The sequence below is a fragment of the Molossus molossus genome, unplaced genomic scaffold (genome assembly GCF_014108415.1).
Source record: "Molossus molossus isolate mMolMol1 unplaced genomic scaffold, mMolMol1.p scaffold_m16_p_15, whole genome shotgun sequence".
Taxonomy (NCBI): domain Eukaryota; kingdom Metazoa; phylum Chordata; class Mammalia; order Chiroptera; family Molossidae; genus Molossus; species Molossus molossus.
The window spans coordinates 68,736,736-68,753,339 of NW_023425350.1; the positions used below are offsets into that span (position 1 = coordinate 68,736,736).

General features: G+C 52.3%; 1 protein-coding gene across 1 annotated transcript; it reads right to left on the minus strand.

Moving 5' to 3' along the window:
- Positions 1-6,718: 6,718 nt before the first annotated feature.
- Positions 6,719-10,046, minus strand: IL36RN (interleukin 36 receptor antagonist). The gene is made up of 5 exons (XM_036263470.1): positions 9,996-10,046; positions 9,758-9,811; positions 8,185-8,270; positions 7,123-7,250; positions 6,719-6,943 (listed from the first exon to the last, which is right to left on the minus strand). The coding sequence occupies exons 2-5, from the start codon at positions 9,784-9,786 to the stop codon at positions 6,719-6,721; spliced, it is 468 nt and encodes a 155-aa protein (XP_036119363.1). The 5' UTR covers positions 9,787-9,811; positions 9,996-10,046.
- Positions 10,047-16,604: the final 6,558 nt, after the last annotated feature.

Sequence of the window (16,604 nt, forward strand, 5' to 3'; positions counted from 1 at the left end):
AATATCCCTAAGGTCAAATGAGTCGCCTTCTCCCCATCCCCAGACCGTTCTCCCTCCCGGTTCCATTTCTCCCCCTGACACAATCTTCCTCCTGCCAGCGAGACTCAGAAACCTGGGGGTCACTGGCCGTTTCCCCCACGTCTCCTGACTCTGTCTGATTTATCAACAAGTTCCTATAGAGTATTCTTTAAAATGCAACTTTGTTTTCTTAACAGCCATTAGAGCTGTGCCTATATTCCTGGTTTTCCTACCTTCAGTCCAGACCAACCTGGACTCGTCTTCTAAGTACTACTCTCGCCACACCCCGCCCTGCTCTAGAATCCACGGCGCCGCCCAGTCCGCCACCCTCTGGCCCAGATTCACTTGTATGAGCTTGTCTCCCTTCTCCGTGGACACTGAGCCAGCCTCCGGCAGGACACGCCCTCCCACCTTCCAGTGGGCACACTCGGGGCTGCCTTTGACCCCCGCCTCCGAAGCCCCTGCTCCTCAAGCTGTCCACTCTGACCTGACATCAGGGTCACCGAACATGGAATCACTGTCTACAGGTTACACGTCTAGTTCTGCCAAACTGGTTATCAGCTCAGAGTAACAACCCAGACATGCAAGGTCATGTCACTGCACCTGCAGTCCTGTGCCTGTAAAATCATGAAATTAGAGCATGTGGTTATTAAGGATCAGATCAAATTCCCCGTGATGCCATGACTCAGAGGTGAATGAATCTTCCCCTTACTGTTGCACCCGACTCTGCACTCCTGTTTAACATCATGGTATTGTTTACTGTTCTATATCGAGACATCTGTTTCTCTTATATATGAACATGACCTTGAAGCCATAAAGCATGGCTTGTAGCTCCGTCTGGCCCCCCGGCGCACAAAACTGGTGCTCACGGGCCGGACGCAGAACCACGCAGCAGCTTTAAATGTCGAGTTTGGGTTCAAGACCCTCTGATTCGGATTTGTCTGGCCTCCTTGGAAAGTCCCCTTATCCTGGGCCTCCAACTTGCTATTATTGGCAGAAGCGGCTGGGCAGGGCAGTACTTTTAAAAACTAAGTTTTACATTGATTTTTTACACAGAAACTTGAAAGTGCAATGGATAAAAGGGGCCACCGTTAGCTGAGTCGGGGAGTGAGGGAGACACCAGAAACCACAGTGTTTTCCTTGACCACTGGAGCGGGCACCGGGGTATCGCTGAAGAGCCCCAAACCTCCTCAAGCACTGCTGAACACCCCTGGCCTGGAAAGTTCCTCTGGCCTTACTTTCTGAAATCTAGATTAAAAATATCTAGACTCAACCTATAGCTTCTCCTCAAATCCCTTCCATGTGCCCCAGGACTCACCCAGCATCCCACAGGGTTCTGCGGACAGGACATCATGTCATCTAGAGAGTTGCCAGGAGGAGTTAAGGAAATGGGTGTATTGGAGATGTTGGCAGAGGGAGAAGAAAAGAGAGAACACTGCTTGCTCACCACTGACCTGCAGATCCTTGGTGCCTGGAAGCGCCGACCGATGTTCCCCGGGCGCCTGCCCTGGGTTTATACCATCTGGTCAGGTGGGTTGGGCTACAGCATCGTTACAATTGGCTCCAGGACGAGGAAGAAGAGCCTGGGGATTTCACAATGTCTTCAGCACGGTATAGATAATGAGAAGGTGGGGGTATTAATGAGTGTTTGATCGCAGAAGCCAGGTGCTGGGCCCCTGCTCGTAGCTACTGTCATTGACACTGTTATTGGTGGTTGGGCCACAAAACAAACAGTGTTGGGGTCAGATGTCTTCGTGTTACCTTCCCTTTGGTGCCTCGTGGGCTCCATTCCAGGCTTAAAGGTGGCCGAGGTCAGAGGAGTGTCCAAGGGGCCTAAGGGCAGCACGACCTCTGATGCCTGAAGCCAGGCCGCAGCCAGGCATCGCGAGAGTGGGGCCTGAGAGCATGGTGAGTACGACCCCATTCGAAAAGAGGAGGTGGGCATCCAATAGCTGGTATCAACTTGACGAGACAGAACAGCTGAGAAAACCCTCCTCCAGAGGACGCTGACCTTCGATCCACTCGGACGCCTAGGGCACATGACACGGTGTGAGCAGGGCAGGGGTGAACACTCACCCTGTGACAGAGCTGAACTAGTCCATCCATCTACACATCTGTCCATCCACTCATCCAGCTATCCACTTAGCTGTAGTGTTCTCTGGGGACCAATGGCCTTATTGTAATTCTGCCTCTCGGGTCATTTGCGAAGTTCCATGAAGGGCTTGGGGAGGAAGTGGGAGAGGACAGACCAACACCCAGATACCTTCAGAGTGAGAGATAAGAAGGTGGGCAGCACTGGGACCAGATTTCTGTTTTCTAAGGCTGGTAGCCATTCCTGACCCCCTCTGTCAATCTCGTGTCCCTCTGTGTAAAGGGCCAAAGCATGGGGTACGGTTCCAGGCAATCAGTGAGTGTTTATTTAGCATTCACATCACTGTACAGCAAAGACGTACAGCACAGGGTCCCTGTTACTTAGCTTTATAGTCCAGCTGGGGGGCTAAGCCATAAACACTTGAAAAGACAATTAAAAACACCAGACTGTAATCTGTGGACTACGAGCATATTATGTTAGAGACAATACAGACAGATAATTTTCTTGAGTAAAAAAAAACAAAAAAAAAAACAAATTTCTAGAATTTTAAGGGCCTTAGACATGACATAATTGGCGCTACAACATCCCTGAGAAATAGGCTAAGCGGGGGACCCTCACAACCTCTTGGAGAAACCCTAACAGTGCATGTGATCCTTATGGTTAAAATTTTCAGGTCACACAGGAGAAACAGCTCTATCTTTCCACTCACTGGTCCTGTTTGTGTTCTGCAATTACACAGAACGAGTGTGTTCTCCTACTGGCAGGACTTGGAGTGCTTGAGGGGGACCCTCTATGTATAGTTTCTTCAGGATACAGGCCCTCGGCACCTTTGCTGCTTCCCTATGACCTGGCCTAGGACTCTCTCTGCTCTTTAAGACACTATTGTCCTCAGTGCTGACAACTGGCACAGACTACACATGCTGTGGATATGCACCTCTGTAAATATTGGCTGAGGCTGGGGGTTTGAGCTGAAGTGGAAGAAATCTAAAACCCCTAGACCTGTTTAATTTGGACGTCATGAGGCCAGGACCCCTGACTCATACATATAGCATTTTACATTTCTCCCTGTTCAATCAACGTGTGTCAACCTGTAACCAAAACCAAGGTTCAGCTATCTGCCACCACAAAAAGCCAAGCTCATTAGACAGGTGCTGGTGAAAAGGGAAAGAGGTTTATTCAAGTGCTGGTCACCCAAGAAGGGGGACTCTTGTCCAAAGCCCATCTCAACATCTCAGTGCAGGCAGAGGTTTTATAAGGAAGGAGAGGAAAAGCAGAACAAAGAAATCAAGGAGAGGGTGTTGAAAAGTTCTCTATATGCACATCGGCACAATCCATTCCAATAAGGACCTTGAAACTGGTCAAGTGATGGTGTGGTGTGCGTCATCCTGGTTTTACACCATCCTGGTTTTACTGCTGAAGGTCAACAATTTTCCTGGAGCTGGGATGACTGAAGGTCAGAGTCTGTATCTTCTGAAGTTAGTTCCTAGGATTCTTATACAAACATGCTGTTTATCTGCAAGCTGCATATTAGTCAGAGTCAGTACTTACAGAAACAATGTCAAAAGAAGGGTAGAGTAGGTTATAATTCCCCACTGTTACAAGCTCATCCCTGCTAAGGCCCTTTTGAGTTCCATCATCCTACAAATGATGAAGAGCCACTTCAGCCTGGAGAAGCTCAGGAATGAGAAAATTTCAGCAGCTCCCTGAGGGTGGAGCAGCTGAAATTTAGATGGGTGGAGGAAAGAGAATGTTCCAGGGCAAGAAATGGCTTCCACATTCCACTCACTGGATTCCAGTTGCCAAACACTATGCAAGGTGCTTGGAAACAAGCTGATGCAGCCGAGACTTTAAGGTCATTTTAGGGGCCATAAACTTAATAACCCCAAGTCAACTTATTACAATGAGGGGACATTCACATAAAGCTGTACATGAGATGGTGTCAGAGCAGATGAACAGGGATCCCAACTCAGCAGAGGCTCCTTGGAAGATGTGACAATCAGGGACCATGGCTGGGCCTGTGGGCACAGAGTGTGAACTGAATCTGTAGAACATGGTGCTTGGACCCATGTTCTTGGCACAGAGGCCTGGGAGGCTGTGGTTGAAGGTCCAGGAGGCAGACCCTCTGGCCTGGCCACCCCTTTCCAGTCCCTCAGTGAAATCCAGGCTAGTCTGACAGGTGAGGAGCAGGTGCAACACCTGGCTCAGATTTGGGTCCCTCCCCGGCCTCCGCTCTCACCCCCATGGTTTAGGTGGGCACACATGGCCAGAGGTGCGAAGGTAGTCAGGGAAGAACTGAACCTCGCAGAAACAGAGACTGTTCGACGAAATGAGTATGAGCAGCTTTTAAATAGAACCTTTGGGGAAATAAAGAAGCCAACATCCATTTTGAGAATGAAAATGAAAATATTGGAGAAAAGTGCAATCATAATAAAATAAATGCATTTATTTCTCTTTCCTGCATATTAGTCATCTATTGCTGCCTAACAAGTGACCCCAAAACTTAACCACTTAAAGCACCAGGCATTTATCTTCTTGCAGTGTTTCTGAGGGTGAGTGCCTACAGCAGTCTGGCTGGGTGATTGTGTGTCACCGTCTCCCCAGGATGCAGTCGGCAGCGTCATGGCAACCTGACCAGGGCTGGAGGGACAGCGTCCACGCTCGCTCATGTGACCCTTGGCAAGAGGCTTCATTTTTCACTACCCAGGTGTCTATCAGCTGCTTACAACACGCAGCTGTTCCCCCAGCTCAAGGGAACAAAGAAAGAGAGGGACCAACGTAGAAGCTGCAGGAATTTCAGAAGTGGCACCATGTCACTTCTGCCATATTCTGGTCACAGAGATGACCCGTGCAATGTGGGAGGGGACACAGTGTGTGGACCCCAGGAGACCTGGACCATTCATTTCCTAGGGCTGCTGTGATCAATTGCCACAGACTTGATCAATTGACACACCAAGGATGTGCTCCCTCTCCGATGGGGAGACTGGGGGCCATGCTTCCCTGGAGGGTCTGGGGACAACGCCTCCTCTGGCGGCCTCGGCCAGGGCATTCTTGCCTTATTGTAGCACAGCTGCAGTCTCTGCCTCCATCTCCACACGGCCTTCTTCCCTGGGCCTCCTGTTCTTACCAGGACACCAGGCATGTTGGCTGTCAAGCCCACCCCAGTACAGCATGACCTCAACTAATTGCACCCACAAAGGCCCTATCTCCAAATAAGGTCACAGGCTGAGGATCCCAGCAGGACACAGATTTTTTTTTTTTTTTTTATCCTCACCCAAGGATATTTTTCCATTTTTTGTACAGATAGAGTGGGAGGGAGAGAGAGGAAGGGAGAGAGAGAGAGAAACATCGACGTGAAGGGACACATCGAGTGGCTGCCACCTGCACGACCAACCAGGGCTGGGGACAAACTGCAACCGAGGTACGTGCCCTTAGCGGGAACTGAACCCGGGTCTCTCCGGACCGCAGGCCGACGCTCTAACCGCTGAGCCAAACTGGCCAGGGTGACACAGATTTAAAGGGACACTACTCAACCGGCACAGGGGACCCTAGGAGGCTGAATCCCACACCCTGAAGTCTCAGGAAGCGTGACCACTCCTGGTCAAAGTGCAGGGTTTTCTTTCTGTCGGTTTCCTCCCCAGGAGACTCCAGCCCAGGCCCCCAGCCCTCCTCCTTCGCAGCCCTGCTGAGACCTGACTCCTGCTGCCGCCGACCAAAGCAGCAGCACAGCGTCCACGCGGACCGCACCCGGGGGAGTGGGAGCTGAGGACAGCTCGAAACGCCGTCCGCTCTGCTCACCTCCGGGTGAATTCTTCTGATTCTCGCACGAGTAATCCATCTTCAGTGTAGAATAATGAGAAAGGTCTATAGTCCCAGCAGCTTAAATTGAAGTAAACTCTTTCAGACTTTTTTCTGTCTCTTTTAATTAAATACATATTTTTAATTAAAATAGAATTACAAGTTATGCCACTTTGCAACTTGCTTTTCTCACTTAATGTCACAGGCATCTTTCCATGAGAATAGACACCAGCACCTTGGGTTTTCACTGCACCTTGGGTTTCAAGAGGACTGACATGCCTGCCCTCCTCGGCCTCCTGAGCAAGAGCCATTTCCTGGGGCACCACCACCCCGCTCTGCCCACGGTGACAGCTGAGCGTGGGGATGGAGAAGGCAGCTGATGGCAGCTGAATTAAAGGGAAGGGAGAAGGGGCTGGGCCTTGGCTCCCTGGCCCTTTGACCCCTTCCATCCCCTGCACAGTGGTGGTGACAAGACATCATGTGGGCAGCTAGTGGCCCTAATAGACTCAAGTTAAGACAGGGCTGGCCTGTGGGGTCCAGGGGCACTGGGCAAGTTACCATAGAGCACGAAGGAGTCCCCCTTTATACCTAGGGTCGTTTTTGCCAGGTTCCAAATCAGCAGCATCTCCCAGCAGGGAAAGAGACTGAACTACACCGATCTCAGAGGGATTCGCCCAAGCAGGAAACCAGGAGAAGGGAGAGCGTCCGTGTGCCGAGTCAATCAAGTGGGGGCCTGGGGACGTGGGGGGGGGGTGCTGGGCCTCCTCCACTTGCCCCGCCGGCTCTGCCCGGGCGGTCCTGGGGTGGGCTGCCCTAGTCACATTGCTGGAAGTAGAACTCTGCGATGGGGTGGTCCCAGGCCCCGTCCTCCGGGAGCTGGGCGAGCCTGAGGGGCTGGTCGGCTTCAGGCGCAGTGCAGAGGAACCAGCCCGGGAAGGCGGCCGACTCGAAGCTCGAGGTGAGCCCCGTGTCCCGCCTGTAGAAGGTGAAGCCCTTGGAGTCGCCGGGGCCGCGGTAGAGCTCCATGATGTCCACCGGCTGCGAGCAGAGGGCACGGCAGGCGGGGTGAGGGAGCTGCCCCGAGGGCTGGCCCGGGCCAAGGGGCACAGAGCAGGGATGACAGAGCCCTGCGGGACACGCCCTCGGCCTGGGGAGCCCGGCCCCAGGGGTCCAGCTTCTGCTGCCTGGGGAAGCCAGGGGCAGCCCACGGGACTCACCTCTAGTTTCAGAGTCGGTTCCTGCCCCGTCCCACAGGACAGACACTGGCTCCCTCCCTGGACGCCCAGGATGACTGGAGAAAGGCTGACGTCCAGAAACCGATTGGGGACAACGCTGATCTCCTCACCTAGAGGGAGGGAGCCAGATGCAGGGGCCTTGCCCGTCTCCTCGCCCTCCCCAATCGTGGACCTGGGGAGCAGGTCTCTGGGAGGTGTGCTGTCCCCAGGTCTCAGCAGCTGTCATGTGGGGAAAGGTGGCCTCCTGCCAGCTGGCCCAGAAGACACCACATTGTGCTACTTTCTACCTCCACACCCACCTTCTCGCCCAGGCTCGAATCTTCAAGTCTTCTCCAGCCCTCACAGGACACTGGACCTCCTCCTCCATACCCTTCGACCTTCCGGCCTCTCTTCAAAGTTATTTGGACATTTTTCTACTCACTGTGAGTAGAGGGTCTCCATCCTCCCTGTGCTATGCCGCCACAGGCACACGTGTGCCCACACGTGTGCACACATGCACAGATGCACTCACAGATGCACGCACACATGTGGTGCACACGCACAGTCTTGCAGAGGCTCTGCCTGGCCCCAGCGCCCCCGAGCGTTCCGAGGTGGGCAGGTGAGCCTGTCGCTCACAGTGTGCGGCCCAGAGTAAGCCCCAGGCCAGGTGATGCCACCAGCTCTCAGTGACTGGGGATCCCCTAGAGCAAGGGGACCCAGGGTAAAGGGACAGAAGCCCACCCCCATGGGGGAATAAAGGCACTGGGAGCCTGTCTGGTTCTCTCCAGCACTGGCTCCCAGGAAAAGGAATGTGTGACCTGAGTCTGCCTGTGAGGGAAGGACCAAGTGTTCATCTTGGAAAACTTCCCACCTTCGCATCGAGGCGCCAGGTGGCGCTGGGCACGAGGCTCACTCTGCTGGGAGGTGCAGCTTTTCCGTCCTTGCTCAGAGCCTGGTTCCAGGGTGCTGGCTGCTGCAGCAGGCCTGGGCCCCGCACTAAGCCCTCCCAGCCCCGCCCTAGAGAGCACCGTGCCCTCGGGGAGCAGGGTCCTGCTCGCCACCCACCTTTCATGGCCTTCCCTGCATGCGTCCCACCGGCCAGCAGCTGGTTGTCCTGCAGATAGAGCACCTTCAGTGCTGCGTCCTTCATTCTGGAACAGCAGGACAGTAGCACGCAGTCAGGGAAGGGCGGGCGTCCAGCCGCCCGACTCCCCTCTCTGCCTGCTGTGCCAATGGAGTGGCACAACCTTCTCCCAGCCCCGCTGGGCCCACGTCTGCCCGGAGGCTGGCCCCACAGCCTCCCACTGGGTCTGGGACTCTCCCGGTCTCACTGTTCAATCCTTTCTACGCCCAGCAGCCCTCCACGTGTCATGTTGGAAAGTCAGAGTCCCAGGTCCTCGCCCTGCTCTGCAGCCTCCGCGGCTCTCGCCGCAGACAAGCCCCTCGCCCCTCCGGGTCCGGTCTGCCCATTGCTGAGCTTGGACGAGTCAGGAATGCCCAGGCCTCTTCCAGATTCAACCCCCACCTTCAGTGATCACCAGTGATGCCCAGGCGCTTTTACCTGTCGGCCTCATATTCCTACTAAACTAGGAGTGTCTTTAAATGCCAAGTGCTTTCCTCTTCCTTTCCAAACGTATTTCACATCTGTGAGCTCAGCTGGCTTTCTGGGGTCCTGTGAGGGGGAGGTGTGCCCCACGGGGGCTCCCAGATGGTATGTGGGAAGGTACGCTGTGTACAGACTGGTTCGGTGTTGGCCAAATACACACGCATCTCTACTTCAAAGTTCCCATATGCCTTCACTCATGAGGAGACATAAAAAGCATATTTCCGCCCTGGCCGGTTTGGCTCAGCGGTTGGAGCGTCGGCCTGCGGTACAGAGAGACCCGGGTTCGGTTCCCGCTAAGGGCACGTACCTCGGTTGCAGTTTGTCCCCGGCCCTGGTTGGTTGTGCGGGTGGCAGCCACTTGATGTGTTCCTTTCACATCAATGTTTCTCTCTCTCTGTTCCTCTCTCCCCCTCCCACTCTACCTGAGCAAAAAATGGAAAAATGTCCTCGGGTGAGGATAAAAAAAAAAAAAAAGCATATTTCCCACACTTACTTTATCAGGGAGCCCCTCTGTGTACAGTAGGACTGGGGTTCCACAGAACACACTTTAGGAAAGGCTATCTAGGCTCAGTTCAGCGAGAGCAAGGACAAGTGTCATTCAGGGCTCTGATGTCCAGAGCACGGCCCCGGGCCCAGTCAGCGCACGCCCGAGGACAGACAGACGGCCTGACAGTGACCTTGTCACTGCTGTAGTTTACTCCCAAAGGCAGCAGGGGGCAGTGGAGCAGAGGGGCTGATGACACCAGGAGTGGCAGCTGGTCTCCTGGCTTCCACGCTCAGTGTGGACACAGGAGGCTGCAGCGCCACACAGGTGACTCCCCTGTCCCCCTCCCCATGCAGGAGCCCCCATGTGGTGGCTGCCTGACTGAAGAGGCAGCAAGGGGCTGTTCACAACTGCCCGGCTGCCCACCCCACTTGGGGAGCTGCGCTCCAGTGGTCGAGTCTCCTCCCTCCCAGAAAAGACTGGACCACAGGTCCACCTGCACTCACTTCCCCTGAGGACATGGCCAACTACGGGGCTCGGATACTCACCGGAAGCACAGGGCCCCGCTCAGAACCATCCTGACCTTCAGCGTGTGGACCGGCCTGTGGTGAAATAACAGGTGTTAGGTGGAGACAGGGGTTGAGCTGGCAGGGGCCTGGGGAGCAGGCAGCCTCCCGACACCCCCCCCCCAGCATGTGAACAACCCCCAAAGAACAAGGATCCTAGGTCTGGGTCAGGAGGGAACCCCAGTCCCGCTGGGAGGATGAACTAGCTCCCCAGGGACACCTGAGAGCACTCCCTTCTCCTGGCGGAGCCTCTGTGTCTGCCTGCTCCTGCTCCTGCTCCTGCTCCTGCGAGGATGAGCACCAGGATGCCTGGCCCTTTAATAATATGCTAGGGAGGGGCCCTGAAACTGCCACAGACAGGACGAGCAGGGTTCCCACGATGGCTTCCACCACCCAGGAAGGAAGGTTCTGAGACCATCTTCCTCCCGGCAATTCTGAAAACTCCCTTGGGTTTTCTAGCTCCTCCTGAGCACCTGGTTCCCGGACCTCAGGCCCTTTCGGACACAAAGGTGTCAGTGCAGAAGCAGCTCAGGGAAAGTAGACTTGAGAACAACCCCCTTCCTCCCTCCCTCTCTCCATCCTCCGTTCCTTCCTTCCCTCCTTCCCGCAATCCCTCGGGCCTGTGGAAGGTGCTAGAGGTGGGGCGCTCCTGCTTAGGAGACATTTAGTCTGTATTTGTTGTAGAAGAGCCTGAAAATCCAGATCGGCAAAGAAGAAAAACGTGATTTGTCTTCACTACTTGAGCACCAACGGAAACCCCGTAACACAGCTCTGCGTCTGCGCACGGGCACAGGTAACTAACTACCCTTGGCGTTCTCACGACCATCGGATCCACCTGCTGCTCGTGCACCCAACCAGCGGAGCATCTCTCCATACCACACACAAGTGATGATGTCATCACACTTGCTGGCTGTTGAGTAGTTCATTGTATAGATGCAACATCGTTTACTGATAGCAATCAAGTATTTGGTCTTTTATATTGTTGTTATTTGGGAATGGAAATCATGTTGTGACAGACATTTGTGTCAGCATCTCAGTTCATGTGTCTGATGATTTCCTAAGGAGATACAATCTCTCTCATGCTTTCTATGACTGATCTTTCTTCAGTCCCTAATTGGTAAAATAATATATGATTGTTTGATGATACAGGGCAGTGTTAATTTATCCATACACTGTGATCCATCTGAAGGAAAGGTAAGGAAGAGTCCAAGCATAACGACAAACAATGTAATTATGTCTTGAGTACCAATAATAACCATGCAATGTTAAGGCATACATTTGTTTGAAATTGTCTTCAGGCTTATGGACTAAGTGATCCTTAAAGTGTTCAGGAATAAATAAAATACCAAGTTTTTGAACAGATAGAAAATAATCAATTGTTCACATGATGCCCCTAATGTGATAAACACCTTCCAGAAAAATAAACAGTGTAGAGGTTACCTTATTACAAAATTAGTCAATGGGCCATAAACTGACCAAATAAAAATGACACTGAAATAGTTGCAAAAAGAAAAAGAACAAAACCAGAAAGAAATTCCAGAAGTTGTTGGTCTGTAGCTAAAGTAACTTGAAGCGACCGGGCTTTTATTTGCAAAGTGACTATAGAGAAGTGGACAGAATTTCACCTAAAAAGGTAAAAGGCCAGCAGCCCAGGCTGCCTTGTCGGAGCCCTGACCGCAGTGAATTGCACCACTGGGCCCACCGCGCGGCCACGCTGTCCTCTCCTGCCCAGTCACCAGGGCCGCACTCGCCCCGGGCGGTCTCCGCCAGCACCGTCTACGCCGCAACGCGCCTCAACGCAGTCAAGTACGAACGAATAGATGAATGGGCTAAGAAGGTGGAAGTGAGGGAGATAAAACAAACCCCTGTTAAGAAAAGTTCTCCAAACCTGAAGATGAGACAAAACGGTGTCTGCGTGTGCCTCCTGAGTCCTTTGGGAGTATCACAGCCCCAGAGATTCCTCCGTTCTCCAGGGAACTCACACCATTGTTGGACTTATTCATTACTTTGGATTAGATACCAGACTCTGTGAAGTTAGATTCGAGCTAAAGGAAGATCGATAATTTGCAAATTATTGCTGCCTGATAGAAAAGACAGCCCCAAAGGGTGCAGTTTGACTGCCTTTCAATTCATAAAGCAGTTTTCTTTTATCTAAGTTAGCCGAACTAGCCCACATTTCTCTCCGCTGTTCCTGACCGATCTTCGGAGTGAGCTTTGTCACCCTGCTAGTTCCTTCGTGAAGAGGGATATAGCTTTGACACATGCTTCCTATGTGTTTGTGTGCAAGTCATGTTATAGACTTTCTGAAAATTAACTAGCACAACCTAAGACCCAAATTCACACATCCTGTGTGGTAGTTTTAGAATATGTCCACAATTTTTTTTTTTTTTTATTGATTTTTAGAGAGAGAGGAAGGGAGAGGGAGAGGGAGAAACATCAGTGAGAGAGAACATCGATTGGCCACCTCCTGCACGCCCCCCCCCCCCACTGGGGATCGGGCCCACAACCTGGGTATGTGCCCTGACTGGGAATTGAACCGGCGACCTCTTGGTGCATGGGTCAACACTCAACTACTGAGCCACACTGTCCAGGCTCACAGATTCTTAAATACTCTGCCTTCAAGAGGTGGAGCTTGAGTCCCTTCCCTTGGGGTAGGCTGGACCTAGCCATTTGCTAAGGGGGATCAGAGGGGCCAGAGTGCCACTTCTGACCTTTGATGCTTCTGGGTCCACATTCTCTTAATGCAGAAGTAAGACCATGGGTGGACACACGGTGGCCTGCAGGCCAAGACAGGCCCACGTCTGTTTCATAAATGAAGTTTCCCTGGAGCACAGCTGCTCGTGTGCTTACGGTCTGTGGCTGCGCCCCGCGACAGTGGCCGAGGCGATGTTCGTAGTTGGTACACGGCCCTTTGCAGAAAAAGTTTGCTGAGTACTGGTCAAGACTGTCTTGTTTCAAGTCCTAAATCTGTCACTTATTAGCATGTGTCTTGGGTCAAGTTATTTAGGGTTTTTGTGTTTTGCAGTTATCTGTAAAATGGGAAGAAAAATAGTACCTCCTCAGGAGTGGTTGTTAAGATTAAATGAGCGACCCGGCCGGTGTGGCTCAGTGGTTGAGCATCGACCCATGAACCAAGAGGTCGCCGGTTTGATTCCCGGTCAGGGCACATGCCCGGGTTGTGGGCCTGATCCCCAGCGGGGGCAGGCAGGAGGCGGCCAGTGGATGTTTTCTCTCATCAATGTTTCTATCTCTCTCTCTCTTTCCTCTCTCTCTAAAATCAATTAAAAAAAAATAGTGAAAAACGATTAAGTGAGTCAATGCCTGTGAAATGTTTAGATTAGTCCTTGGCACATAGTAGGGGCTTAAAATCAGCTGCATCGTCATTGTCGTCACCATCAGCTCTGTGGCCTTGGGAATCTTGCTTCATCTCTCTGATTAGATGATTTATCTTGCCTTGTTTTTGTTCCTCCCTAAAGAGGACCGTGATGCCGCACTCCTGGCTGTCATGAGGACGGCATGAGTCAGAGGCGGGAAAGAGCAGGGTCAGCACTTAGCACAGACCCAGACACCTCCTGCACCCCGTGTGCCCCCTCCTCCTGCGCTCCTCCCAGGCGTGTCGAGAGGACACTGAGAATGTGGCAGAGGCCAGGTTTACACTGACCTCAATCTCAGGCTGACTCAAGACCGAACACCTGCTAACCTGTCTCACCGGACGGGAGAGGAGGAGGCCAGCTCAGCCCAGCGGCAGGACAGCGTGTGCTGTGGGGTTTGCAAAGTCCTTACAGGGGTGGCTAACGTGCTGCACAGTCACTGCCAGGCACACTCGCAAAATGGCGCCGAGCCCGGTCGGTGTGGCTCAGTGGATTGAGCATCTCCCCATGGACTGAGAGGTCCTGGTTCGATTCCCGGTCAGAGCACATGCCCAGGTTGTGGGTCAAATCCCCAATGGGATGCATGCAGGAGGCGGCCAATCGATATTCTCTCATCGATGTTCCTCTCTCTCTAAATTCAATAAAGAAAAAAAAATTGTTTTTTAAAGTAGTGCCGGCATTGCACCATAGACCTGGGAGGTACGTGCTATTCTCATCCCATTTCACTGAAGAGACAAAACGAGGCTTGGAGAGGATAAGTCACCCAAGGTACATATGAGTAAAAGATGGACCTGGTGTTGGTGCCCTGGCGTTAAATTGCACAGTGACTCACCCCATTCCCCACTGTGAACCGTGTAAAGTTTACAGATTCAAGCAGCAGAGGGCTGAGGGCAGAGCAGGGCCGGGACCTCCCTGCCAGGAGTCGGTGTGCAGGAAGGTTTTTTGGCTTCTCGAGAACAGGCTTCAGGAAAGATCGTGGCAACCGACGGAGTTGAGCCAAAGACACAGGCTCTGCCGAGGCAGAAAGGCAGCCTCAGGATGCAGACTTCTCAATTCTGCAACGGCTTTGTTGGCGTAGAGCAGCCGGCGGGAGCGATGGTGGTGACGCATGACACGTGGCCTCCAGGGAGCTGTAAGCAGACGGGGACTTCCACTCCAACTCCAGCCACGTCCCAGTGTCACTGTGGGGAGCACCGAGGGAGGTGCCACTTCGCCCATGGCACATTTGAGAAACACAGGGTCCTTGTGAAACTACAGGGAGGCTGTGGTCAGGGTGCTGCAGCTGAGGGCTCAGCCAGAGATGTGTTTGCTTAGAACCATGGCGCCTTCTGGGTGGGGCCTGGAGGAGGGCCAGTTCCACGAGCTGGATGGGAGCTGTGTGGGTAACACACAGGTGGGGCGAGGCTCCTGTGTGTCACACCCACAGGCAGTTTCTCCCAACTGAGTCACCAAGGGCAGGCCCAGGGCCACCAGCAACCTCCTCACCTCAGAGCCAGGTGAGAGACCTTCTGGGGCAGGTCCAGGTGTCCCTCCGCTGCACCTCGAAGCCCTCCAGAGCCCAAGGGCTCGCCTCCCAGGGCTACGTGGTTTGGCCATGGCTGGACCTCAAGGCAGGCCTGGAGCCAGATTCTGGAGCTGGGTATGAAATCGGAAACAAACCGAACGTGGCAAGTCAGCAAGCTGGTCTGGGTCACTCCCCTTGCTTCCCGGCCAGAGCGCAGGCTCTGTGCACGGCGGTGACCCCACTGGAGAGGGCTCAGCCAGGCTGGACGGGGCGCGCTGCACGCATGGCCTCCAGTCATCTACCCGGCCATCCAGCCGTCTGTCCTCCTGTTTCCCTTCTCTCCACAAAGGACTCGGAGCAGGGAGCCCCCACAGAGCCACACAGGGCAAGGAGAGCTCCACACACCCCCGGAGGAGGCCAGCCCTCCTTCCTCTGTGGGCGCCCTGGGCACCGAGGGGGGTCATCCCTTTCAGGAGCTCCTCAAGAACAGGGACTGTTTGTTCTTCTGTAATTCATATCTTGTGTTGTGTGTGTGTGTTTGATAACAATTATTACATAGGTGGTTGTACAGATGTCTTTTCTAATTTTTATTACTATTGTATTTAATTGTGGTAAAATAAACAACATGCAACTTACCATCTTAATCATAGAGTTCCGTGGTATCAAGTACACTCACGTTGCTGTGCGACCATCACCACCATCCATCTCCAGAACCTTTTATCTCGCAAAACTGAACCCCTGAACCCGGGAAACAGTAACTCCTCCTCCCCTCCCCTGGCCTGGGGCATCCGCCGTTCTACACCCGTCTCTGCATTTGTCTACTCTGAATACTGTACCTCATATAAGTAGAATAACACAGCATTTGTTTTTTTGCGACTGGCTTATTTCACTCAACAAAATGTCCTCACCCATGTTGTAGCATGTATGAGAATTTCCTTCTTTTTTAAGGCTAACTAATATTATTCCATTATATGGACAGACCACACCTTATTTTTCCTTTTATCTATCAATGGACACTTCAGTTGCCTCCACCTTTGGCTGCCGTGAACCATGCTGCTATGAACACAGGTGTGCAAATATCTGTTCGAGTTCCTGCTTTCAATACTTTGGGGTTTATACTCAGAACTGGGATTGCTGGATCATAGAGTAATTCTATTTTTTAGTATTTTTAAGAACCATCATACTGTTTTCCACAGTGGCTATATTTTACAATCCCACCAACCATGCACAAGGGTCCCATTTCTCCACATTCTCACCAACACTGCTTTTTTTGTTTTGTTGTTGTTTGTGTTTTTTTTTTATCCTCACCCAAGGACGTTTTTCCATTTTGTTGTTGTTGTTGTTGTTGTTGTTCAGATAGAGTGGGAGAGAAAGAGAGGAAGAGAGAGAGAAACATTGATATGAAACGGACACATTGAGTGGCTGCCACCCGCACGACCCAACCAGGGCCAGGGACAAATTGCAACCGATGTATATGCCCTTAGCGGGAACCGAACCCGGGTCTCTAACCGCTGTGCCGAACCGGCCAGGGCTGTTTTGTTGTTTTTAATACCCATCCTGACAAGTGTGAGATGGTGCCTCGTGGTTTGGGTTTGCACTTCCCTAATGACTAGTGTGCTGCGCACCTTTTCAAGTTCTTCTCGGCCATTTGTATATCTTCTTTGGAGAAACTCAAAGGACTATTCAAGTCTTCTGCCCGTTTTTAATCGGGTTGTTTTGTTGTTGTTGAGTTGTGAGACTTCTTTTATATTCCGTATATTAACCTCTAATCAGAGATATGATTTCCAATCAGTGGAAGTCTTTTCATTCTTTCATTTAAAAGAAATGTATAGTGTCCTTTGATATACAGAACTTTTTATTTTGATGTAGTCCCATTTATCTAGTTTCTCTTTTATTGTCCTTTGCTGTCATATCCAAGAAATCATTGCCAAACCCCATGGCATGAAGCCCTTCC

What these genes read in the sequence shown, in the direction of transcription:
- IL36RN (XM_036263470.1), bottom strand. Translation starts at nt 9,786, where the DNA reads ATGGTTCTGAGCGGGGCCCTGTGCTTCCG. An exon ending in AGCGGGGCCCTGTGCTTCCG is followed by an intron (nt 8,271 to 9,757) that starts GTGAGTATCCGA and finishes CTGCTGTTCCAG; the next exon opens with AATGAAGGACGCAGCACTGA. An exon ending in AACCGACTCTGAAACTAGAG is followed by an intron (nt 6,944 to 7,122) that starts GTGAGTCCCGTG and finishes CTCTGCTCGCAG; the next exon opens with CCGGTGGACATCATGGAGCT.